Source organism: Falco naumanni, chromosome 10 (assembly GCF_017639655.2).
Source record: "Falco naumanni isolate bFalNau1 chromosome 10, bFalNau1.pat, whole genome shotgun sequence".
Lineage (NCBI taxonomy): Eukaryota > Metazoa > Chordata > Aves > Falconiformes > Falconidae > Falco > Falco naumanni.
This window is the reverse complement of record NC_054063.1, coordinates 18,316,415-18,342,291: the sequence shown is the minus strand read 5'-3', so window position 1 is coordinate 18,342,291 and position 25,877 is coordinate 18,316,415. Positions and strand designations below refer to the sequence as shown.

General features: G+C 37.7%; 2 protein-coding genes across 6 annotated transcripts in view; one reads left to right on the top strand and one right to left on the bottom strand.

Annotated features, from left to right (window-relative positions):
* Window positions 1-1,105: 1,105 nt before the first annotated feature.
* Window positions 1,106-19,841, bottom strand: CAT (catalase). The gene is made up of 13 exons (XM_040608517.1): window positions 19,612-19,841; window positions 14,166-14,337; window positions 13,049-13,159; window positions 11,654-11,784; window positions 10,616-10,720; window positions 9,466-9,591; window positions 7,938-8,129; window positions 6,846-6,998; window positions 5,565-5,703; window positions 3,493-3,623; window positions 2,765-2,872; window positions 2,063-2,149; window positions 1,106-1,615 (listed from the first exon to the last, which is right to left on the bottom strand). The coding sequence occupies exons 1-13, from the start codon at window positions 19,675-19,677 to the stop codon at window positions 1,550-1,552; spliced, it is 1,587 nt and encodes a 528-aa protein (XP_040464451.1). The 5' UTR covers window positions 19,678-19,841; the 3' UTR covers window positions 1,106-1,549.
* Window positions 19,842-19,981: 140 nt separating this feature from the next.
* Window positions 19,982-25,877, top strand: part of ABTB2 (ankyrin repeat and BTB domain containing 2) — a 164,375-nt gene continuing 158,479 nt past the window's right edge. The window contains exons 1-5 of one of the 5 annotated variants that reach the window (XM_040608514.1): window positions 19,984-20,080; window positions 21,022-21,139; window positions 22,384-22,419; window positions 24,040-24,134; window positions 24,688-24,767. The gene's annotated coding sequence lies outside the window, so the exon portion shown is untranslated. Of the gene's footprint in view, window positions 20,081-21,021; window positions 24,135-24,687; window positions 24,773-25,877 lie in introns of all 5 variants that reach the window. The other 4 variants (XM_040608512.1, XM_040608513.1, XM_040608511.1 and 1 more) reach the window with 4 other exon arrangements.

The following is a 25,877-nucleotide window of genomic DNA, read 5'->3' as shown; positions in this document are numbered from 1 at the left end:
CACATCCGTTTTGTCAGACAAGCATGTCGTTCAAGTCGAACCCCACTACTCCCTGCTGACTCACGGACTTCTGTATTCAGCACCAACAACGCCAGCATCCCACACTGGATAACACTTTCCAAACAGTTATCTAACAAGAAATACTAGGTGGGATTTTGGCCCTTATAAAACAGTAGCTTAAGCCTTGTTTTTTGTTGTATGCTTGTACAGTAAAGTGCTCAGATGCTGACAACATGTTTTCTGAGGTAACCACTACTACTCAGATTCAAAGGCAGTGTCCACAAATAATTATCATTTAACTACTGCTCTAAGGTCTCAAATATAAACACTTTAATTTTGTGCCAATTATTAAGACCTGGTTAAAGATTACACTTTAAGATTGAAGAAAAAAATATTGCTAAAGAAACTCCTTTCAATCTGAGGAATAATAATAGGGATCACTTTTCAATCTAAAGGGTTCCAAAGTCTTTTATACTGATTAGCTGAATATCAAATACTAGGCAACATTACAACATGCTTAAAGTCAAGTTTTATGCATATATCCAACTATAGATATCCACATTCATAGAAATCTACCACTTTAATTGAAGTCTAACTCTGAAAACTAGCTCTGGCTTGATCAGTAGACAGTAATATGAGACTACGGCAGTAAAACAACAGAATTTCAGAAACCATTGGGAATAGTTTTGAATACGCTAGAACTTAAGATCATGGTCAAGAAAAATATTCATGCATTTGAAGGTTAATTTTTTTAGAAACTTAGAAAAATCAGTATTTTTCTATTTAAATTCTTACAGATTAGATAGAACAATCCCCCCACCCCTAAAGAACTGTAAGATGTAATCAATTTAGTTGTAAAGTGTATGAAATAAGAAAGTATCTTTTCCTATCTCCCTTTGGTCAGTTATATCCCAACCTAGCATTAGTAAGCAAAGATTATCTTAAAATACATATTGGGAATAAAATTTACATCTATTCAGATTAAACTTTCTAGATAGTCCTTATGATTGAAATGAAGCTGAAACATAACCACCATTTTACTCCAACTACTGCACATTTTACTTCTGGAAGGCCAAAAACGAAATTCAAAGGAAGCATCTACAAATACCTAAAAGAACTAATTTATTAGAAATACTGAGCAACATCAACTTTAACGTGAACAAGTTTATCCTTAAGGATAATTATAGTATCATTCTAGACGTTCTATTGAGTGATTTAGCCAGGAGTTTTACCACAAATAAAACGAGCAATATTGCAATTAAACTTCTATTTGCATCTAGAAATGAAGATAATTTTTAATCATCAATTTCCTTAAAAATACCCGATATTGTTAACGAGCTGTAAAGCACTAGTGTTGAAAGGCACTAGGATTGTTAGCTTGTGTTACCTAGTTTCCCATACAGATACAGGCACTTGAAAGCTTAACAAATCGAGCCTGTAAAACACTTCTGTGTTTGTGCAGAAGTCGCTACATTCATTCACATCTTCAACAGGTTGTCCTGCAGTTGTAAGGACGCAAAATTCACAGATTAAGTCTCCGCAGCGTGCTTTACAAGTTGGATCTTTCTTTGGCAGACACACGAGATGCGGATTGTGTATATGTCCTAATCACATCCTAAAAATAATACAAAAGAAATATTCAGAGCAAGGTCCACTAGAAGTAGTTAGGGGAACTTCAGGAAAAAATTGAGTACTTAAAGCAACAATGTTACTCTATGTAGCAAGCACTGAGCCCAGGAAAGGCTTATGGAAATGTTTCATTACCATTGCAAAGAAGGAGTAATCATTTGGTCTGAAGAATCAGCCTGAACACATTGCATATCACGTACAGTTATCTTTCACAAGCCTTCCAAAAACCAAATGAAACAAAGTTAATTGTACACCATTGGTTAATCAACACTTAAATGTAATTAATGATGATTCATCATGGGTTAGTTCTATACGTGCTGAGTTCTGCCATTTAAACTAAATGGGAATCAAGACTATTACTCATTTTTTTGTCTTTACAGAAGAAGCTAATTCACAGCCAGTCAAAATTCAGCTACAGGAATCATTATCATACCTTCTTCCCACTGTCAGCATTGTATTTGTCCAGCAAAGCCTGAACACGGGCACCATAGTCAGGATGAACATCAGTGAAGTTTTTCACCTTAACATGAAGACAGAACACAAGAGATAATAAGAAGTTTTTCCTCCACTTCAAATGTATTCTTTAACACATTTTCTGTTCTGTGGTCCACAAGCAGTAGATGTTATAAGGAAGAAGAGGAAAATGAACATTCCTTTCCAGAAGTTTAATTCTGGCCAGCCAGAAAGGGAGCTATGAACATCTTCAAACACTATTTGTATTATCTCACACAGAACTCTTTCCCGATATAAAGAAAGATCTATTAGGAAAGATAAAGATCAATCCCTCCCTGGCCCTCGCTGCCTTCTCCTTGTTTAGAGCAAAACATTACACTGGCAGTCGCGCCATTTTTGAAACAAGCAGCTAAACACATGACATCCTTGATGTTCAACGTTCACCCCATTTTTCCCATCACAAACAAAAGTTACTTTAGCATGTTAAATATTAAGTGTTCTATTATGTAATTAGGCACATATTTAAATGGTCTGTATTGAAAATTCATGAATAAGAAAAAATCCAGAAGTTGCCTTTTCAGAGAAGAATTCCTGATCTTCCTTTCCATACGCATATTGCCATTTTGACTGCAAGAAAAGCTGGACTAAAGAGCAAAGGCTAAAAACCAAACAGGCCACTTACAGCTCTCTTCTGAATGAAGAGTTGTGCATCTTTAAGATGATCAGCAATGTTTTTACACAGCCTTTGGCGTTCATCCTCCTTCAGCACTTTCGTATAGAAATCTCGCACCTTACAATTAGAAACAAAAAAGTTTTATTTTGAAATTCATAAAAGCAAGTCATTCTACCTGTATCAGCCAGTAACACTTATAAGATTCATTATTACTGAAGAATAGCTATCACTTACTAGTCAGGCAACGCTTAAAATACTCAGAACACTTAAACTTAAAGGCAATCAATTTGTGGTTTTGGGGTCATGTGGTTGGTTGGGGTTTTTTTCCTCCCAAAACCTGCTAACAACTCTTTCCATTTCTAGGTGGAAATAACTGGTGTTTGGTGAATTAAAATAAATATTGCTGTTGGGGTACAAATCAGGAATTGATGATCTTGACGTTACATTCATACTCTAGTTTGCATATCTGCAGACACTAATCACAAGATGCCAAAGTAACAACGTCTAGATATCTGTGTCCAGAATACAGATGGCAAAGGTCTGAGAGAATTCACTAACTGTCCTGTCAGCAAGAATTCAGTTATTCATGAAATTAAGCTGCATGGAGATCTTCCAGGCTCTCATGGGAGCTGAACTTCAGGTTAGCCCAGGTGCTTCAGAGAGAAGCCACATCCGCATGATTCTTACCAATATTCTTTAATCTCATTTTATCTAATAAGCCTTTTCATACATTGTACCTGAGTCACATTATCTTCATTTGCACTATTGAAGCGCTGCACATCTCCCGAAACAGACATACGGCTCTCTTTTACAATGGGCTGATCTTCTGGACCAGTAAAACTATTTGGATAATAGTTTGGAGCACCACCTGAAAAGAAACAAACCCACACACACAAAACCAAAACAATCAGATGCCAGCTCTCCCAGATTAAGGCAGAAGACAGAAAATGTTCTCTGTCTAGAAGAATCTAAATCAATTCCCCAGCTCGATTCACTTTATTAAAAAGTTGTCAGCATTTTTTTGTCAACGTACAGCTCAAGAACAGGAGTTGTGTCTTCCAGCTAGTACTTAACAGCACTTACCACAAAGAGAATTTTGATAGATTTTTGTGGGGAAAATTTGTTTGTTTCAGAAATAAGGAAGTCTGGCCACTCTCACAACAACATTGCTCAGACCTTTTAAATATACAAAGTCACGAAAGTTATTCAAAGTTTTAGTCCAAGGCAGCATGAAAACACACTTTCATCTGCATATTTGAAGAACTACTAGTCTTAGCTATGTAGGGGGGTTATTTTAAACATATTATGAACTTACAGAACAGCGTAAAGATGAACTTATCTGTTCTTGGACAAGAGCAGCTGTTCTCAAGTTCTTGTTTTCCAAATATTTCCCTCACCTACCTCAGCAAGTATTAGAATTCATAGCCCAGAGGAATACAGCATTTTGGCATGACACATAAGTATATCCTTGTTTCATCTCAGGTGTAAACCAGCCACTATTGGGCAAACATTGACAGAACACAACATGCTGAATAGAAGGGAAGTTAAAGCTCTAGTCTTGGCATTTATGCTCTTGCCTTTCGCAATCTCTTGGAGAGCAGAAAGTTAAGTAGTTTAACAAAGCGGACTAAGTATAGGAAAATCGATCTTTAAATCTTAAAAAAGCATATAAAGATTTCTCAAAGACATTCAGGCCACCTCTATTATTTTTCAAATAGATTTTTGCCTAGAAGTAGAAACAAAGAGGTAGTAATTAACTTCTGTGAAACTATTTCTCTGGCATATTTCTTCATTTTTAATTATTAATATTTCGGAACTTTTTCAATTAACAAGTATGTTTCTAGAAGTCTTTAAAGGAACATAAACTAGGGACATTACTGAATTCATTTGATTGCTTTCAACAAGATCCCCTCAAACAAGAGATAACAGGATAAAAGTCAGTATCTTGTCAATTAGTATTGTATCAAGAACATGGGAAACAGGAATAAAAGGTCAATTTTTATAGTAAAAAGAATTACTCAGGGAGAGCCCTCCTCTCTGAGAGGACTAGTACTATCGAACACATTCATAAAGTTACCTGAAAATGGAGCAAACAACAAACTGACAGCTCAGTCTCTGCAAACTTTAACTCAGTCAAAATAAAGCTAGCCATTTATACTGACACATGATCTCATGATACCAAAACAGTGGATGAAAATTGCTTTTCTGAAAACAAATTTATCTGCCATGTAATCCACATGGGGAATAGAAGCGCATGCAACTTTATACATGCACAATCATGAATTCTAAGATATGTCATGACCAGTCACAAAATACATCTTGAATTCATTTGGACAGTTAGAAATTACTTTCTGATTGCTGGCGAGTGCAGAGTTAGAGACAGTATTAGGAACTGCACACAGACAAAAGTAGGGCATTCTATACAAGGAGCATATAATGGATTTTTAACAAAGGCAGGCGAGGCCAGCTGATCTCAGAAAGCATCTAGTAACGTAAGGAAAGGTACCAAGAGGTTGACAAAGATTATGAGAGGTAAGGAACAGTTTTCATATAAAAGGAAAAAGCCAGACTGGGAAGTCTGAAGCTCAGGAAGTTACACAGTGATGTCTGTGTTGGGGCGAAAAAGCCCCAAGAGACACTAAATGGCTGAGGAGAAAAAGTAGCATTTCTTATAGTATAATAAATTAGTAATATCCAGCACCACCCCCAGACCCAAATCTGTTTAGCAAGTATCTTAAATCCCCTGTGAACAGTAAAGAATTCTGTGGTACGTGCATAAGCATCATTATAAAGACATTTTCATTACTACCTTGGTTGTCAGAAACACACATTAGTCCATCCCTCTGGTAATTGGCCACACGAGCTCTGAAGGGGCAGTTCACAGGAATTTGTAGATAGTTAGGTCCCAGACGGTGTCTATGAGTGTCAGGATACGAAAAAAGGCGACCCTAAAACATTGATCACAAATATTTACTACTTGCTGAAAGAGATCACTTAAGTGGTAGATGCGAATTCAAAGCACTATATAGTAAATACTACAAGGAAGAAGACTGTTTCCTTTGCATATATATTCCTTACATACTTCATATTACATACCAAGTGACAGCCACAAGCTAACTTTGCTGCACTACCAGTGAAGAATGGCAGGCTGCGTTGTATTCATGCAGCTTGGGTATTTCCTACCCATTTCAGAAGGCTAAACTATTCTGAAGCAGCAGAATGGTTGTATGTGTACAAGTGAAAGCGACTATAGTAGTGCTAAATGTTACTTAGGAGTAACATAGTATTTTCAACCTTAAGTTTTAAAATTTGATTGTATTGAAATAAGGTAGCCCCTTATCTATTTACTGAACTGAATCTGAAGCATTCTAGTGACATCTGGATGCCAAGATGACAGGGATTCTAACCATGAAGTCTGTGGGAGTGCAGAGACACAAATGAAAGAACTGCCTGATGGTTCAAGACTTTATCCAGTAAAATTGTCAAAATACTTTGTTGTTCCTATGGATATCATTTGAAGCAACAATCTGGTTTTAATCTGAACAAGCATAACATGCAAAGATCCATGACTTGGCAAACAGTATTGTCTACTGCAGCCAGTCTTGTCTTAGATATTTTGACCTGTAAGAAATCTGATACAAACCACAAGACCATTCTTTAGAAGTAGTATCAGGGATTAGCTGTATCTGTATTTTAAGAGCACTTTAAGTCCACCTCTCACACTCATAAGAGTTTATAGTTCTCAGATCTATTGTAAAAACATGAATAAACATGCACTACTGCTATGACTTTATCCTGTATTCTTGCCAGCCTGGCAGATTTCCCCATTAACTTTGATAGTTGTTGCAGATACCCTGTAAATTCTAGATTTTTCTATTCCTTTAGTTCTTTCCCATTCTCCTTATATTTAAATTTTTGATGAACACAAATTGTGATCATTAAAAAACAACCACAAATTAAAAAAAAAAAGAACCAATTACTTTTCATTTGTCAGGTTCTACTGCTGCTACATGAACAGGGGATAGGATTTAGAAACAGCAATGCAAACATAATGCTCTTCAGGTAAAACCTTACATGCATTGTAGTTTACCTGCAGCATTTTATCAGGGCTAGGTTCAATACCAGGTGGCATGTTGCTAGGATCGAAGGCCAACTGTTCTACCTCTGCAAAGTAATTCACAGGATTCCTGTTCAAGACAAGCTTTCCCACAGGGATGAGAGGGTAGTCACCATGCGGCCAAATCTACAAGACATAACACACATACATTAAAGTCAATGTTATTACAGAATTATGCAGCTTAAATAATTACTAGGCAGCATTTGCCTGATTTAAGTCTTGACTGAGCGAATACATTACTGAAGAAATTTCTTTTTTGCTAACATTCATTTTGGGAGATCTCTTATTTTAAGAAGCCTTTTGCAATTACTACAAGTATTAATGCAACTTATTTCATCATCTCAGCATAATCTCAGCTACTTTACTACTTAAATGAAATACCCACAGGTGCTTGAAAAACTGCCTAGGAATGCAATATCGTAGGTGGAGATGGTAGCATGATTGTTTGAAGCTACTTCAAAACACAGCTAGCTTAGCTAGCCTTTTCTTTGTCATCTTAGCCTGTACTTTCAAGTCCAAAAGTCTTTAGCCACTTTGGGAGAGCAATATTAGAAAAAAGAGGGGAAAAAAAAGTAGTAACACAAGTTTAGTTTAATATGTTTCAACAAGCCATTCATTGGAACGGCAACTGGAAGTCTGACAAAATCCAAGCAACAATCAGAAGCTACGTTGTCAACACCACTTAAAACTAGCGAGCTCAGGGTGTGACTATATGATCCAAGATGACTCTTTGGAAGTGCAGTGCAGTTGTAATCTGCAGGCCTGGAATCAAGCCCTATCCATATTTCACTGAGGAAAAGTAATGTCAGATATAACATCAATATAATTTCATCTCCAAGATTTCCGACTTCACATGATCATGTAATAAAGAGTACACTTAAACAGAAGGGAAAAATAAAAAGGACAGACTAACTTTAGTGATAGGGACTAATAAGAAAACAGTGCTACTCCATGGAAACTATTACACTTCTACAGAAACCTCAGTTTTGGCGTTTGCTACATTTTGATCTCATGACCTTTCTTAAACTAGCTGAAATCGAATATTCACAGCAGTATCAGAGATACCTTAGTTACATCAAAAGGATTAAATGGAAACTTCTCTGCTTCTTCAAATGTCATAACTTGAATGTAGAAAGACCAAGATGGATAGTCCCCCTTGGCAATGGCATTGTAAAGATCACGTATTCCATAATCAGGATCAGTAGAAGCCAATCTTCCTGCTTCTTCAACAGGAAGATTTTTGATGCCCTGGTCAGTCTAAAAGTGATAAAAACAGCAGCACCAGTTACAACATGCAGAAAGTATTACAGAAATCATTACTAAGAACGTACTTTAACAAGACTTATAATCCAAGAACGTGACTGTCCATGTTCTAATCTCCAATAATTTGAGTTCAGAATAACAGTACATTCAACAGCTGCCTTCAAGATAAAAATTAGTTCTCTGATAAAAGTGAAATAGATAGGTAACGCTATACTGCAAAACAGGACATCAAACTTGAAGGTATGATACCTGCAGCACATGAAGTAGATTTCCCCTCTGTCCTTACAGGACGGAGTGCTCCTTCACTGTCCCACCATCCCACCTTCTCTTACAGATCACATGCCAACATAAAGTGATAAAACAGTTGCAGCCCTCAGGGCTGAGGTTCTACATGAATCTCAATTTCCTACTCCCATCTAAAATGGGACTAAAATATCACTTTAGTAAGCTTTTGAATGAATCCTTGAAGGCTAAAAGCTGATATACAATCCCTTTTAGTTTAAAATAATGGTTTCTGAAGTCTTGCTTCAAAGGTAGATGTCCAGCCTTCAGTAAAGTCTAATGAGGTAAGAAGCTGTACGGCCTTTAAAATTTTGAAGGGAAGTTGTTTTCAAGCAAGATATGCTAGAGACTGCTTTCTCAGAAAAGTGTGAAAGTTCTGTGAGGTGCCACAAGCTTCAGCTGCAGAGCTCTTAGAAACAGAGTTTTTATATTTTGATGTACAGCTCAGGCCACCTTAAAAATACTAGATCAATGCAGCTTATATCCAGAGGATAAACGGAAACAAAAACCAGATCCAGATTGAGATAATTTTGACCTGAAGAAGCACCTGTTGAATCCAAACTTCTGTATAACCATGAATATGAAACAGGAACATATCACACACTGAACAAAACATTTTCCAAAGGACTAGAGGATTCTTGCATCTGCACTGAATAGCAAGGGAGCCCGACGGAAAGTTCTTGCACAGCTTCACATCCACAACTCCCAGTGGCATGAGGCTGAAGTCCAGTAAGCTGAGCTAGATGTCATAGCTCACCACATGAGTACACCAAGTTCTGCAATAACAAGAGAGTTCCCAACAAAGCGTTCTTCACAGTCTAGTAAATCCATACCAAGAAAAATGTTGACTGTCATATTTGTTAAAGGCATGAAACTGAAAAAAAAAAAACAAAACCCATGCACCTTGGTGATTGAGCTTATGCACTAAGAAGTCTTTCCTGAATTAAACTTGAAAAGTCATAGAAAATTTTTCAATGATCTATTTAAATGGATTTTTTTAACTAATGATGTATACTATCTGTAAGTAATTGGAAAAAAATATCAATACCTTTGCATGGAACTTGCAATAAACTGGCCTTCCACTAGCGTTAACCAGTTTAAAAGTGTGCGATCCATATCCATTCATATGGCGATAACCATCAGGGATACCACGATCACTGAACAAGAAAGACACCTAAAGAGAAGGATCAAACTGTATCAATGGACTCACCAGATCAAGGATAAAGTGACCATTCAAGAACAAGTTTATTTATTGCATTAATCTGCATCCCTGGAAGCTATCTTAACGTTACGAATTCCTTGAGGAATTTCTAGTTTAAGTTTTAAGAGTGCTAATGAAATAAGACTGCTTTGGTTTTGCACAAAGAACAATTGTGGGCATAAAACCTCATGTAGGTTTAATTCACGTGAAACATTCAGTGAAGCACAAGACATTAACCTAGTGATAATGTTATGATCTCCCTTGTAAGCACAGAGCAGATAAGCATGGATAATTTAAGTTACAAATGTAAATAAGAGGTTTTTTCCAGGTGAAAGACAAAATCTGAAAACAGAAGTCCCTAATAACATCAGTCTTCAAGCAGTAACCATATCATCATGCAAACATATTCAAAATGCTGTTTTTCTTTAGGTTTATGATCACAAACAATGCTTATGGTACTTTTTCCAACTAGTAATTACTGGAAGGCTTCTGTGTGAACTTAGTCTCTTAAAAAAAAAATACAACTGCATTTTTAATTTTATATTAGCTTTTTTGCATAATTTTTAAATATAAATACATTCCAGAATAGCTAGAATGCACTGTGAATTCTAGTCATTTTGGGGGTTCATCTAATGTGCAACGCGATATACAACTATACATTACTTCCCCTGTACTTTTTTTTTTACTGTTCTCTAGTAGTTTGTTGTTCATCAGTATCTCCACTGTTTTAGTGTTAGAAAGCTTCACAACTTGCCCTTTATCCTTATATAAAATACAATTATGAAAACAGAAGAATATCACTCGTTTCACAGTGTCATTAAAAGAAAAAAGGCTAGATACACGTACTAACAGCTTTAAAAGTTATGATAGGCCTTTCACCTTTACTGTTCCTAGATTACGTAGACTTTAGATAAAACTGGAAAAGAGACAGTTAAAAAACATATGCTGTCATAACATGATTTTCTTAATCATACAAAATAAAGTCAGAGACACTCACTTGATGCAAAGACTCAGGGCGAAGACTCCAGAAGTCCCACACCATGTCTGGATCCTTCAAATGAGTCTGAGGGTTCCTCTTTTGGGTATGGATGAAGGACGGAAACTAATTTGTCCAGAAGTGGAGGAGGGGGAAAAATTAAGAAGAAAAAAGATTTCTGTAACATTTCCAAACTATATGGGGTATCCTAAGCAACTCCTGGTACAAAACAAGACAAACATTTTTTTCCAATACACTCAACAGTGAAAGGAACAGCACACTGAAAGATGAGAAAGTTGTAAGATCACTGAAAGGAAATCTTCTCGTTGTTATACTCCTCCTGCAACCAAATTCATTCACAGACCAGTAAAATTAGGGCAAGTAAAACATTTACAGCTACGATAAACAGGCTGGTCAAAGCTAGATAATTATTTCATTTTGTGACTGAAAGCAAGACGTGAATCTTTTGTATTTGTATACCTGAACTTTTCACTTATGAGTCTGATATTCCGTATACAGAGATATTATAAAATATCTGTGCAGAACTCCCTCGCTCAAGGAAAGCCCTTCCACTTACAAAGTGCTGTTATACTGAAAGATCAAAACAATCATTTAATGAAAAGAAGTTGCAAGAAGCTTTTAAAGTGAAAAGTCTGTCCCCGGTCCTCTGAAATAGCCTGAGAACAAAAAAAAAAAAAACCTGTCTACAAAGCAAAACAGCTAATATGAACACCAGTGAAAATTATTAGATCTGAAGTTAAAAACACAATGATGTCCTTGCTAGCTATTCTGTTGTGACATATGTACCAGCAAACACAACTATGCATGTTCTGTTTGTGGTATGAAACCATGTATGTAAACAAGCATTAGTTCTTGAAATAATTTGTTTTTCTAAAAAATAACACCTTTTCAAGTCAAAAGTGTTCAGACCATTTAACAAACAACAAATCTTTAACTGTGTCAAAACAACAGGTTTTGCTTCTTAGTGAAGCAAGAACAAGATGTGAATGAACTTTTGGACTCTTTCACAAAGTACACTCATCTTTTGTGCTTACTCACCAACATGGCATCCCGAATGAAGAAGATAGGAGTATTATTTCCCACAAGATCCCAATTACCCTCCTCTGTATAGAATTTCATTGCAAAGCCTCGAGGATCACGAACTGTATCAGCTGACCCAGATTCTCCAGCTTGAAGAAGCACATGAACAGAAAGAAGTGTTACAATAGGAAATGCATACAAATTATAAGCATAAAAACATAGAATTTAAGAATATGCCATAAAATCTTCGAAAGACAGGGTTTATTAATTTCTGTGCATCATATCCCAGTATGAAAGCTCTCATTTAGAAGGTAGCAATCTACATAGCATGCCTAATGAAAAGGAAATTTATTACAGAAGAGTTGTAACCCTTCTAATTTCCCTCCTGTTTTATCCAGAACAGTCTTTTCAATGGGCAAATTTATACCAGAGCAGAAGTGCCAAAGTGTCTACCACAATATCTGAGCAAAAGCATTCCAGAAGTATTCAGGAACAGCTCATGCTAACTAAAACATCATGATGAAATAACAAGGACAGTATGAGGACAGTCATTCTCTCATTAATTAAAAAAAAAAAAAAAAGGGGGGGGCATACTACAGAATAGCTAGGAAGAAACATGTTCAAACAGAGCAGGGAAAGCAAAGGTAACTATGCAATGACCCACTTCAGCACAAAGTCTGCAGATCAAACTCAGCGGCATGTCTTTCCCCTGTATCACATTCCATGCCCTTAAGTTTTGGCAACACAAGGAAAAGCCAGTAGGCCAAACCCAGAAGCATCTTGAGCCTTTCTGGACTTCTCTCTCCAATACTATCTCCTGAACTGAATCTTCATTAGGATTTCATTTCTTTTAAATACAGGTAACTTAGTAACACATACATTTTGAAAGATCAGTTTTCTATCAGGCAAGATATTGAACATAATGCATGTTTTAACTAATAGCATTTAAGATTTTGCCAGTTTATGCATTCAGCTCTAAGAAATAAGAGTTTATTTACGGAACGTTGTTTATTTTTCTCTGCCTAGTACTTATTTTACAGCATTCATCCCCATAACATTTCTACAGCATTAAGAGATTATAGGTTTTTAACTTTCAAGTGTTAAAACTGCAGTATGCAAGTGCTGATTATGATCCAGAAACAAAGCAAGCTTTCTGTCAGAAAAAAAAGAAATAGCTCAAAGCTATCCTTCCTCTCACAGTCCAGATAGAAAAGTGTCTACAGAGAGCTCTGACAAAGATGCAGAAGCTGCTTAAGGTCTTAGAATTTAAATGAAGTTCACAAACGAGGAACTGGTTGGCAGAAAGCATTTCAAACTACCTTAAGTCCATTAAGCACTCCACAATGCAAACATGGCTACCAGTGTAACTATGGCACACACATAGGAAAACACAGAATAACTTTAGAGCCTTACCAACAGTGGAGAATCGTATAGCAATCGGAGTTCTTTTTCCAATATGTTCAAACACTTTTGCCTTACAATACTGGGTAATATCATGAGTGACTTCAAAGTAGCCAAAGGCTCCTGAAGAAAAATAATTTCAAAATCTCAGATCTACATACCTTCCTTCCACTCACAGCATATCTGCTATTCTATTGTGGTAGAACATGAAAGTTTTGACTTAAAGGAAACATGGAAATACACCAGTTTAAAACACAGTTCATATCTACCCACTAAAATACTCGATTCGTTTTCACAAAATGCAGCTTACTTAAACTATTTGCACAGTGCTCACTCTTCCTTCCTTCACTGAACATTAACAGTTCCCAGCAACAATACAGACTTCCATTTCTACTGTGCAAAATAACAAACAGTAGCTTTTTGAATGCTCTTCTGCCAAGATTTGCATATTTATCTCTGAGCTAGACAAGTATTTCTTTAATCCTGATGTGTTGCAGAATTTTTGGTCCACATGTAAGCTGGATGAAGCAATAAAATTCTTCCCACCCTCACAGAGGAATTTTTCCCATGTACATTCACATTATAAATTCAATCCCTTATTTTCTTCTTCTAGAGCAATACATAACTAATCAGAGGTGCCAGTTCTACCTTGCTAAGATCAATAACAAATTTTAAGAGTTGGTTTAGGTGTTTTAAAATTCAAATATCAGATCATCATCTTGCTCTGGCAGACAGATACAGCAGATGACAAAGGCAAGAATCTCTATCAAATAACTTGCAAACAGACATTGAAACAGAGATGGGCAAGTCTTCCTTTCCAGAGGAATGGGGTAATATGGAGGAACAGATAGAAGCAGCACAGATTACAGGAAATACAGTAAAAGTCCAAGGGCTATAGCTATATTTCCTTTTTTTAAAAAAAAAAAAAAGTTTTTCAGTGCTTCGAATTTTAACATTGAGTTTTTTTAAACCTGGCTTTACTACTGTCATTGATATAAAATTGTTTATTATAATCTATAATCCTGGATTATAGATAATATAATGCAGTTTGTCAAATTCCACGTGTTAATTCCAGTGCTTTTTAAAGTCTGATTCTACACAGAGAAAAAGAATGTGTTTTTAAACATACCTGCCCCTTTTGCATGCACAACTCTTTCAGGAATCCTCTCTCTGTCAAAATGAGCCATCTCATCAGTGAAAACAACATCTTGAACAAGAAGAGGTCCACGTGGCCCTACTGTCAGAATATTAAGCTTATCCCCTACAGGGTTGCCAGCACCAGTGGTCAAAACATCTGGTTTCTGAAAGCAAGAAACAATATCACAACAACAGAAATGAAAACCCCTTTCTATCTGAGCCACACAATGTGCACGCCTGTTTGACCATTATGTGTCACATAGCAAAAGGACTTAAGATTGTGGAACCAGTTACAGAAAATATAGATGTCTACATCTCAACACCGTGCTGCATCTGGGGCTACTTAAGAAAGGGAGTTCAAGTCATGTATAATCCAAGAATGTCTTCCATGGTTCAGAAATGAGACTATCTTGCTTCAAGAAAAATATGAAGCATCAACCTTAAAAACAGGTGTTAAAATTCACTTTTTACCCTCGCTTCAACAAGACAGGATGAGGAGAGAGCCAGCTAGAAAAGGAGTTGCTGCTGGAAAGTAATAAGGGAAAAAGGAGAGGAAGAAGGTAATGTCAGTAGAGGGATGGAGGCAAAAGAAAAGACATACAGTCACACAGCATAAAGACTAAATGGAAGAGCTGTGGAAAAACAACATAAGCAAAAGCACCTGAAGAACCATCGTTCTCAACTCTTGAGCCATAGAAGGACTAAGATTAACAAAACCCCTAAGAAGCCGTACTGCCAATAAATGTGCTGTCAAAAGGACAGCAAACCACCTTTTTTCTTTTACTAAGATCATTATTGTCTTTAAAGAAACTGCGCAAGATAGCCCATACTAATCCTTTTCCCCTCCCATACCAAGTTTAAGTTAACCTACTTAGAGCTGCAGCACCTTGTACAGCAGAAATGACCCTGTACCTGAAAAAAACAGTCACTCCAAGACAACTTCAAGAAACACTGGTTGGAACTCTGTAGCACTATAATTGAGCATACTCCCACTTTCTTAAAAAAAAATATCTCACTTGAAAAAAACTTTTATTTGCATCACATATAGGGTCATATAATCCTCTAAAGGAACCAGTCCTATTTTACTGGCTACTGTAGAAAACAGCAAGAAAAGTACATCAGCTCCTGCGATTGTCAAGTCTCTGGTGTCAGTTTTTCCTGGAGAACGTTTATTGTTAGGAGCCTGAGCAATGCTTGCAAAGGACTTCGAAGAACAGAACAGAAGTTAGTACAAACAAAAAAACCAAACACAAACCCCAAACAAAAGAAAAGTTTCCAACAGGGTGAGCTCAAATATCAGTCACAGATAGTGACCAGCCAACACTAAATCCAGTTACACGTCACACTGAACATACATGGATATGGCCTCTGTATCCATACCATCCTACCCTCTTCTGCCAGTAGCACCCACACACCTGAACCATGGGAAATACACCAGAATAAACTCTCTCACCCCCTGCTGCCTAGTTCTCCTTCCTTTAAAGTTCTATAAATGAAAAAGGACAGTGAAGAGAAGGGAAAAGTAACTCTTGATGAGAAGGCTTTCACTATTATATCAGTGACTTTATGGGGTTCCAATTTTTATACTGACAATCTAAGCGCTGTTTTAATTACTGTAAACAGACAAAAATCCCATCTCTATCTTATGGAAGAGCATACTGAACTGGACTAACCTCCAGGGGTTTTTGGGTTTTTTTTTGGTTTGTGTCCTGCCCCCCCCCCCCCCCCCCCCCCCCGACCTCAAGCAGCAGCCCACAAAGGCAGGGGAAAGAACAATTATTCACATCTACACCCAGAGCTCTGGATGAGGCAGAGCACACAGGGAGAGTTATACACGCGCCTTTGTTTAACTCTGGTACATGAATAACCACATAAAAGACATTTGACAGGATAACTGCATTTCCAGTGTGTACTTACTAATATGCAACACACACTAGCTGGCTTGAATTCCCAAAATATCTAGGTTCTTCATTCACCACTTCATTAGCATAAAGCTATACACATAAATTCAACTCCTTCAGGATGCCTGAAATCCTAACCTACTCAGAAATTTGTACAAACATTTAAAAAAGACAATACACATCCAGTTACAAACAGGAACACGATGTTCAGAAACTTGCAGGAAAGTTATTACTTGAGCTTTATTTGAAGTATTTCAAGTCAAAGGAACATCAACCTAAATCAAAATGTTATCTATAGTTTGGCAAGGGAAACATGCTAAAGTAGAAACTGTTCTCAGTATTCTTTCCACTGCTTATATATTGCATGCTTCCTACCTTCTATTTCGCTCAGTTTAGAATGAGCCAAGAAAACTATTTCACTGCTCACATTGAGAAATCACCTAGTTAGACCACATGGGAAGTTCTCCCATGCTGAATCAGTTTAAGAATTCAACTTCTTAAGAACACCCTAACATAAAAGCCCCATATAATTTAACATCCGTAAATATGTATGCCTTATTATGTTTTAGCTATCAGCTTAAACTAGAAATTGCTTGTCACCATTACAAATGAACTTTTTTATTTAGAATTTAATTTCATACATTCCAGTAAGCAGCAGGATGCCATCACATTCAAGGAACTTCAGGAAAAAGCTCATTCATCCACTCCATGATTCAGTCTACTAAGTCTGACATATTCTACTTTAAGATATTCACCCAGCACAAATTAACATAACTATATTATCAGCTCATTATCCTGACATTTTCTGTACTGAAAGCTACAAGCAACCCAACCTGGAACCCATTATAAGCCTCTGCTTTCAAAAACCCTTTCTTAGAACACGGCAGTTGGCAGACTATTAGTCTAAGAACTGTTGTGACGTGTGAGCATTTTAAGTTCAACTTTTTTTGCCAAGAATTTTTTTCTGAGTTTGCTTAGGGAAAACTATTTTCTTTTAATCCAGCTTCCAGCACTGCCAATATTTTTCTTTTATTTTCATTAGCTTTGCTTATTAAAAGCTTCAAGTTTCTCACAGATGAAACCTAATGTATTAGGTTTTCTAATCATAATTACATTTTTTTGTATGGATGACTGCCATACTCATTTAAGATGGGTAAGCTCACTGTAATGTGATGGAAAATAACAGACCCTACCGATGCATCCTAAACTTCTGCATTTTCCTCTCCAACCTCCTTGCGTTATTATTCATTACAGACATCTCCATCCTTCCGATGTGTTCTACATACAGATATTTCCACTTCATCCTCACTCTAAGGTAGCCTGTGACACAAAAACCCCATGTCCAGCTTCAGGACTGTTCATGAATTCCGACTACTGGAATTCCAATAACAGCAAACGTGGGGACTGGATTCTGGCAACTCTTTTTTAAGATGAGACATAGCTCTTAAAAGCCCTCCAATCCATACAGCCACTTTTTAAAATCACTAATACTTATGAAACTTGGTTGCTGCTTCAAGATAACATTCAGTACACTGGGAAACAAAAATTATGTTGAATTAGAGACCTGTTCATCCTGGAGTTCCCAATAAATTCTAAGCAGCTCCTCACAGGTTTAAACACACACTGTAATGCATATACCTACACCTATGACCTTCTCCTCTACAATGCCCTTGCAAGAGCCTGGTAAAAGACAGGAGGAGTTAAAAAAACCCCAACAACTATATCCTTAGTCTTAAGGAGACTTTTTAGGTCCTTTTGATTCACCTATACCTTTATGATACCTGTCATGTGATCACCTTAGGGATAGAAAACCCCCTTGCATATTAGTTGTAAACTACACATGCAACAAAGGATAAAAGTTTGCAGAGGTAATACAGCCCTTCTCAAACCAACAGGCTATAATTTTGCCTAAAAACCTCTTCTGCTATAATGCTAAGATTTAAAACTACTAGAAGTAGTAGCTAAACCCACAATTTTTCAAAATATTTAGTTTCAAACCTGTCAAAAAATTTAACAGCTTTGTGGCTGTACAGTCTCTTTTGTGTAGGCAGACTTTCTGAAAGGTTCTTTCCAGCATTTGAATAGAAGTACAAACTTTTTTTTTTTTTTAAAGTGGTAGGATATATTCACTTTAGTTTCAGGATAACGTTATGTGGGGCACGCAAAATAAGTTTCATCAGTGCGGAGGGAGAGGAAAAAACCCACAGTAGTTTTAGGACGAATTCTCATACTACTTTTGACTTGAGTTTGTTTGATGACTGTATTTTCATATGGTTAGGAACTGCATACAATCAAAACCTTGAAAGATAAGAACTTTCAAATCTGCATGTTTAGTTCATTACAGCACTAACCTGCCAAGACAGAAAGAAGGGAAACAAAGCCAGGAGAGTTTTAGTCACAGCTGTTGTAAACACCATACATCAAAGTACATACTTCCATGCACTACTGATACTTTGCACCTTATACAAGTCACTTTAAAATTCTAATAAGTCCTCCTTACTTTCTATCTTAAGGTCTCATGACTCTTTATGCAACACAGACTTCTGGTTGCCTCCCAGTCTTCAAATTAACCTTGGCCTGTATTCAAATTCTGCTTTGTTACAGAAAAGCTGATATTCATACCAAAAAAATAAGTCACGGTACAAAAATAATTATGACACACGCTAGAATAGGATGGGGTCACAGTTCATCACTGGAAGGTAGTTTTCATACAGTACCTTTCAGAACCAAGTGGAAAAAAGTGAAATCGAGATGACTTAACAACTGCAAGCAGTGGGACCCGAGACATCCACTTGTCTCTTACAAGAGTGGTGCTTGGTATAACCAACAGAAAAACTATTTAACACCAAATAAGCACTTCCATCAGAAAAGACACAGCAGAAACTGCCACAGCGATTTGATAAAGAAGAAGGGAAATCAACTCTTGCAGCATTGGTACCTGTACCCAAATATTTCGGGGTATATTCTACACCTCCAGAAGACCGAATGCCATGCTGTTGTCTACACCTTCTCATGATTTCAGCCAACCGCTTGCCCAAACCCACTTCAACCTGGCAAACAAGCCTCCACTCTTGTGGAATGCGCTTTATCTTCATATTAATCTCTAGTTACATTTTCACTGGGTTCTACCAACAGGACATCAGAAATGAAAACGTGAACACCCGATCTGAGACCAAAAAAAGAAACATATATATATGTATGTATATGTACACGTATCTCTGCCCAAGGCCGTGCCCGCTCGGGCACAGCCAAGCCCCGCCGCTGCCCACCAGGAGAGCTGAGGCGGAGGCAGCCGCTGCCCGCCTTTGCCGCCCCCAGCCCCTCGGCGCTCCGGCCTCCCCGGGCACGGACCGAGCCCTGAGCCCCGCTACCGCGCTCCCCCCGGCTGCCCGCCGCCGCCTCAGGCCCGGGGCCCCCCTGAACTCGGCGCCCTCCCGCCCCGGGACCCCCGCAGCCCCCCACCGGTCCGCCGTTCCCCGGGCCGGACCCTTCCCGCCCAGGGAGGGCCGCCGTCCCTCAGGCCGCGCCGGGCTGTACCTGCGAGCCCCGCTGGCTCCGCCACTGCTTCAGCTGCTGCGAGGCGTCGTCCCGGCCGTCAGCCATCTTGCAAGAGACCCCCAAGGCGGGAAGGGCTGCGCGCGCGGCGGTGGGGGAGCAAGCGCGGAGCGGCGCGGCGGGACCGTGCAGCGAGGAGGCAGCACCGCAGAGGTCACCCCGCGGAAAGGCACCGCCGCGCCCTGCAGCACCAGCAGGTAGCGGGAGCTACTGCAGCCGCGGCTCCTACCCCGGCGCTGCGCCCGCCCCCGCTACTTGCTCGGCCAATATTCCCGCGCCCAGCGGGCAGCGCGAGCCGTGAGCGGGTGAGGCGCGCGTCAATCGCGCGCTGTGAGGCGGTGCCGACGGCAGCCCCGCCATCGCCTGAGGCGACGGGGGTCGGCGACGGGCCGGTGAGGGGAGCAGCCTTCCCTCGGCACTCCGGTGTGTTTAATTATGGCGTGGTATGGAGGTGTGTAAGTAATTTTTGGTGCGTGTTTCCAGTTTTGCGATGTCGGAACTTTCTAAAGCTGCTGATTGGGAAGACGGCATTCAGCGGTGTGGGAAATTACAGGATGAGGGCACTGTGAAAACTGCAATTATTTAGGGAGTTTCAGAGGCAGGGTTTGTTTCAGCGGGAAGAAATGTTTTAAATTGCAAAATCGGAGTGACCGAGACTATAGTTAAATGTTGGTTCTTGTCTTTGTACCTCAAATGAAGCACAGGTGATACACGAACACTGCTCATAATTCGTATGTGCCCAACTGTAAACTGGATTTCTTTGGAGGCCTGAATTTGTAACCTTAAAAAAAACCCTACTTCTGAACTAATAAGAAGATTCCATGGGTTGTACTTACAAGTTATGAGGTAAATACATTTCTCCCGTCAGGCAACTGTAGTACTGCAGGTGATAAAAGAGATTAACGGGTAGGGTTTTTTTCCTATTTTTGAGGCAAAACCTTCCAACAACATGAATAATCTGCCTTAAACTATTAGGTTGTGTGACACTGGACACTTGAAAGATAGATTAAGATATTTATCTACCAGTTATTTTGTGGACTTGCACTTCATGGCACAATCTTCTGTATGGGGGTTCCTGGACCCAGACAGGTGGTAAGACTTCTTATACATGCTAGAAAACTAAGATATATACACCTTTCCCCTTATTAGCACTTCCTGAATGACAATGACAGGGGTAATCACAGCAGATAGGAGACCTGTCCAAACAAACAATTACCCAAATGTGGTTTACAGGAGTGCTGGTTTATAAAAGCAACTGAACCAGCTAGTGTGTGTGTTGTGTGTGTGTGTGCGTGTGCGTGCGCACATGTGCGTGTACATGTGGTTTCTTTCCCACCCACCCCACCCCACCCCCCATCATTCTTGATAAAAATCCAGTATGGTTCTTTACAGAATACATATTACAACAATGAAGCAGAGCAGCTCTGTTTACCCATAGCCTGTCAGAAAGAAATGAAACTGAGAAAATGCCTGTCTGCAAGATTATGTACACATTTTTTTCTCTTAACAGGTACAAAGAATGGTCTAGCTCCTTATTTCAATCAGACAACTGTTTGATCTAGTATGTGTTGCTATGTATTAGATGGCTAAGACTCACAAATTCAGGTCTGTACTACATAGGGAATATCATGAATGGTATTATTCCTTTTTCTCAGTGGTAAGAACGGTAAACTACCTTTTTTGTGCTTCAGCCTTATTTGGGACATTTCTTTCATGTCTCCAAGTCTCAATCTTTTCTTCCTTAACACGATAACTAATGTCATAAAGAAGAGCAGGAAAGATCATCCCCTATGTTTGTAATATGCTAAATATACAACATCAGACTATACCTACTACTGCATCTTCTGTGCAACCACCGATCACTTCCATGTGCCAGACTTCCACTACACTCAGAAGATCCTTGGTAAAGCTAAACGGGAGTAAATCCCCAAAGATCTTAGAAGTCTTTGTACACAGCAAAAAACTCTCTATAGTATCAGCCAAAGAGAAAAGTATCCAAGTTTCGCCATAAGGTCTCAACCCACAGAAAACTTAGTTTTCAACTTGCTAGCTCCCATTCTGCAAACTAAGTTTGTAGGCCTCACCATCAGCCATTCCTGAGAATATTTAATGGTCTTTTCAGTTATTCATTCAGACTTATGTGTTGTTCTTCCATACAGCTTTTCTTTTTTAGAATGACTGTTTTATAAAAATATGGTCTTTTCATAAGAAAAGACTGATTGACAAGTCCTATAGACTTAATATTAGGAGTGCATACACACTTTCTTTAAATCAAGTAATTGATATGTCAGTTTGTTTAACCAGCAAAATGAGGGAAATGTGGACATTTTCATGAAAACTCACTGTTTGCTTTTCCTTTAAAGTTTAATACTATGTCAACAAATATGTGTAGATAAACTTGCTTGTCGCAAATCTGCTTCAAAGTAAGAGTAACTTGCAAAAACTGCTTCTCTTCCATTTCCCATAAACTCTTCTTATTATAACGGTAATGCTGGAGGAAAGGATATATGTGTGTATATGTACATGTATGTGTGTGTTAAAAAAAAAAAAAGAAGAGATTAAATATTGGCAAAGAAAATATGCAAAAAAAAATATCCAAGAGAGAGCAAGTGGCATGTTTTTTCCAAAGTGTTTGCTCTTTAGCTTTACTAAAACCAAGCCACTGCATTTGTTAAGAAAGGTTATATACAAAGCTAGATGTGAAACAAATATGAAATTTTTCTCTCATCTCACCTTAATCTTCTATCTTTTCAGTGAAGAAAGCATTGAGTACTGGTTTGAACTCCACAGGTACCTTGATGTGGATATCTGTATTTATTTCCTTTTTTTCCCCCATCTATTTTGATATTTAATTCCTGCGGCATCTTATTTGTTTGCATAAGCCTCCTGTTTTGTATGCATTAAGTAAACAAACTTCAAACAATTCCAAATTAATCATCTTTATTTAGCTGGGGAGACTGGTTCTATGTTGCTGCGTGTCTTTCTGAGGCATAATCCAAACCACACTTCACCCTTAATTAAGATTTTGTGAGATTAAAAGTCATAATACTTAGCATTTGTATTTTGTTTTCTGTATTTAAAGTGAGTTTAAACTACAAGGTCAATTCCACTCTGACGCATGCACACACACAGAATCGTGCTGTATATAAAGTTTACACATAGTTCAGTGATTTACACCCAAGCGAATGGTCTAGAATTAGTTGAGTACAAGGTCAGTAGTGTCTGTTGCTTTGCTAATTAAGTTACATAGGCACCTAAAGCTTTCATGATACATATATCAGCCATGTCAGCTGGCCGACTTGGTACCTACCGCCTGCTTATGATTACATCAGATTCATAAATGTTTCCATGTTCTCGACAACATCTGTTGAGTAAGTATGCTCAGAGTACTTCTACATAGCCAAAGCATTTAACTTCAGCACAGAACATGGGGGCCACAATGACTTTTATTCTAAAAGATCAGGAAAAAGAAACAGAGTGCTTATTTTTTATCAAACTATTGGTGAGAATACTTATCACAGGATCGGGAGACTTAATTTTTTTCCCCTTCTACTAAAAATGTTCAAACTACTATCTCCCAGAGTATCCAAATTATGTATCTAGAGATGAGGCTTGGGTACATTTTCTACCTGTGCCAGAAGAAATAAGGTCAGAAAGACCTGTTTTAGGCTCATGTAATAAAAATATAATTGATACTACTGAATATATTTTCAGTCATGAAACAAATTGATCTACTGCATGTACTCCAACTGTGAAGTAATATAATGAAACTATTCTTGAGACTTGAAATAACAATTGGCCTTGTTATAAGCATCCAGCCTTGGGATACTTACAGTAAGTACCTCAGGAACCTCTACAAATGACTGGTCCACTGATCCTTGTGCTGTCATGTCTGATGTAAGCATCAGGGCACAGGCAAAGCACTGAGAGAGGAACATATAAGGGAAGAGGAACTACTTAACTGTTCATTTACATGACAGAGGATTGAGAGGTAGATACAGCAAGTACAGTCAGAAGGAAAAGGTTGCTATTATATTTTAGAAAAACAGAGAAATACTAATAGAAACATCAGGTTAATGTTCACCGTAATATAGTAGATGAAACATATTGTCTGTCTTGATTCCCAAGTGGCAATACACACCCAAAACGATTTTATACGTTAAACTTGCAATTAGATAGACATGGAGTCTGTGCCATTAGTCAGCCAACATCTGGGTGGCAGGTGCTAAGATGGTAGACATAGTACATGGTGAGAAGAGATGGAATATGAGATAGGTAATAATAAACTGGAGATCTTTTTATATACTTTGTAAGTTATGTCTGAAAACATTTTGCTGCTTAAGCTATCATCATAAGTTTATAATTCAGTAGCTTGAATTATATGTAGCCTTTTTATTTTTGTATTTTCAGTCATCAGTTTCTAATGAAAAACATGGAAAATAGTGAAATATAACATCTTCAGAAGAGGTGAACTTCTAAGGATTGAGAGAATAGTAGTGGAAAAGGTAAGCAGGCAGGAAGTAAAAGCTGGTTTTTATGGGAAATAGCACATATATATTGGGCTGACAGTTGACAGAGTGAGATACTGAGATGCATAGCAGAGAGAAAACATAGACTTCTGAGAAGACATGCATAGAAGAAAATCAGGAAAACGCAGCTAGGAAACCTCTGTTTGTATTTGTAATTTTCCACCATCCTCTACTGTAGTTACTAGCACAAGGTCTTAATTTAAACCACTAGACAAAAAGTCTACCCTCAGTCATAGAAAAGTGTGTTAGAATAATAGTAGTTTATGTGTTTCAAACAACATGTTTTTCTTTTCCTCTGCTTCTTTCATTCTCCAGAGATAATAAAGGTTTTGGTGATTCCTCAAACTTTAATAGTGTATGTGGTTAGTAAATGTCAATGGATACACCAGTCCTAAAGTAAAATAAATTTTGCAGTATTTTTACTGAAAATATTATTTTATTTATCTATATTAATGTTTTGCAATAATGTATTAATTATCATAAACATTACTCCTAATGATCATAATAAGAATTTGTGTTTCATATTTAGTGCTCGAAAGATGGCTGCATTATACTTGAGATAACTGAGAGCAGAACAATAACAATAAGAAACGCAGCACTTCTCAGGTGGTAAGGTATTCAAACATGTATTTAGCATTCTGATATCTCAGTTCTTTATTTTTATTCCTAGAAACTACATTATTAAAATTATTTCAAATCATAAAATACAATTTTCTTTCGTTAATGCCTTTGCATTTATTTGATTTTCTTTCAAGTTAAAGCACCAATAAGTAAGATGATAAATGTTTTTCTGCATTTGTTCTCTGCATTGTCTGAAGCATTTAGCTAATAGCAGTTAATATTTTGAAACATGATTTTGCCCATTAATGCTTCATTCTGCATGAGAAAAGATTTAAAACTAGACACAGCAATATTTTTTCTGTTGTTAAAATCAGAAGCTCTTAAACTTTTAAATGGGTCAACCATCCAGTATGACTTCATGACATGTGCTTTAAATTAGTCAAGTGCTTAATTGGCTTGCTGGATGTTTGGATGTATAAATATAGATGCTTGATCCAAGAGATACCTTGTTACAATAGGTGTCATTTTATATGTTCTAATTCTGTAGAAAGAAGAGAATCCTAAATGAACCGGTTCTTCAAACGAGTGGAATTTTCAGAAACTTAAAGGCAATTAAAAATGTTGGTTGCCCAGCAGGACTGGAAAATCAGGGTATTATTTTATTGCCAGTAAGATTTAGATATGTGCTTTTGAAAATTTTGGATATATGTCTGTAGCTAAATGCATCAATGTGGCTCTCAACTGATATACAGAGATTATTCATACAACTCATTAATATGCCATTAAAAGGAACTAAACTGAAGCTGCTACTTTGTGTATGAACAGAATTTGTTTGCCCATTATATTTGTTCTATGATCTATAAGCAAAAGAAAGAATAGTTTGATGCTGTGCTGGAAAGATCAGTGTAGTATTTCAGATTTAAACATCTAATTCTATGCTGCAGGTGGGAAGGTATACCTGATATGTTCTTTATTAGAGGTCTACAGAATAGGAAGAGAACAAAAGAGATTGCCTATGTGCCTTAACAGTATCAATACTGCTTTATCATCTGGGTATTCCATTTTGAAAGAAAAACCCTAATTAGTGGCATTTTGAGTGCATGACTGATATTTAGGTTGCGAGGTGAATAACACCAGTAACGGTGCATTTAGGCGTGG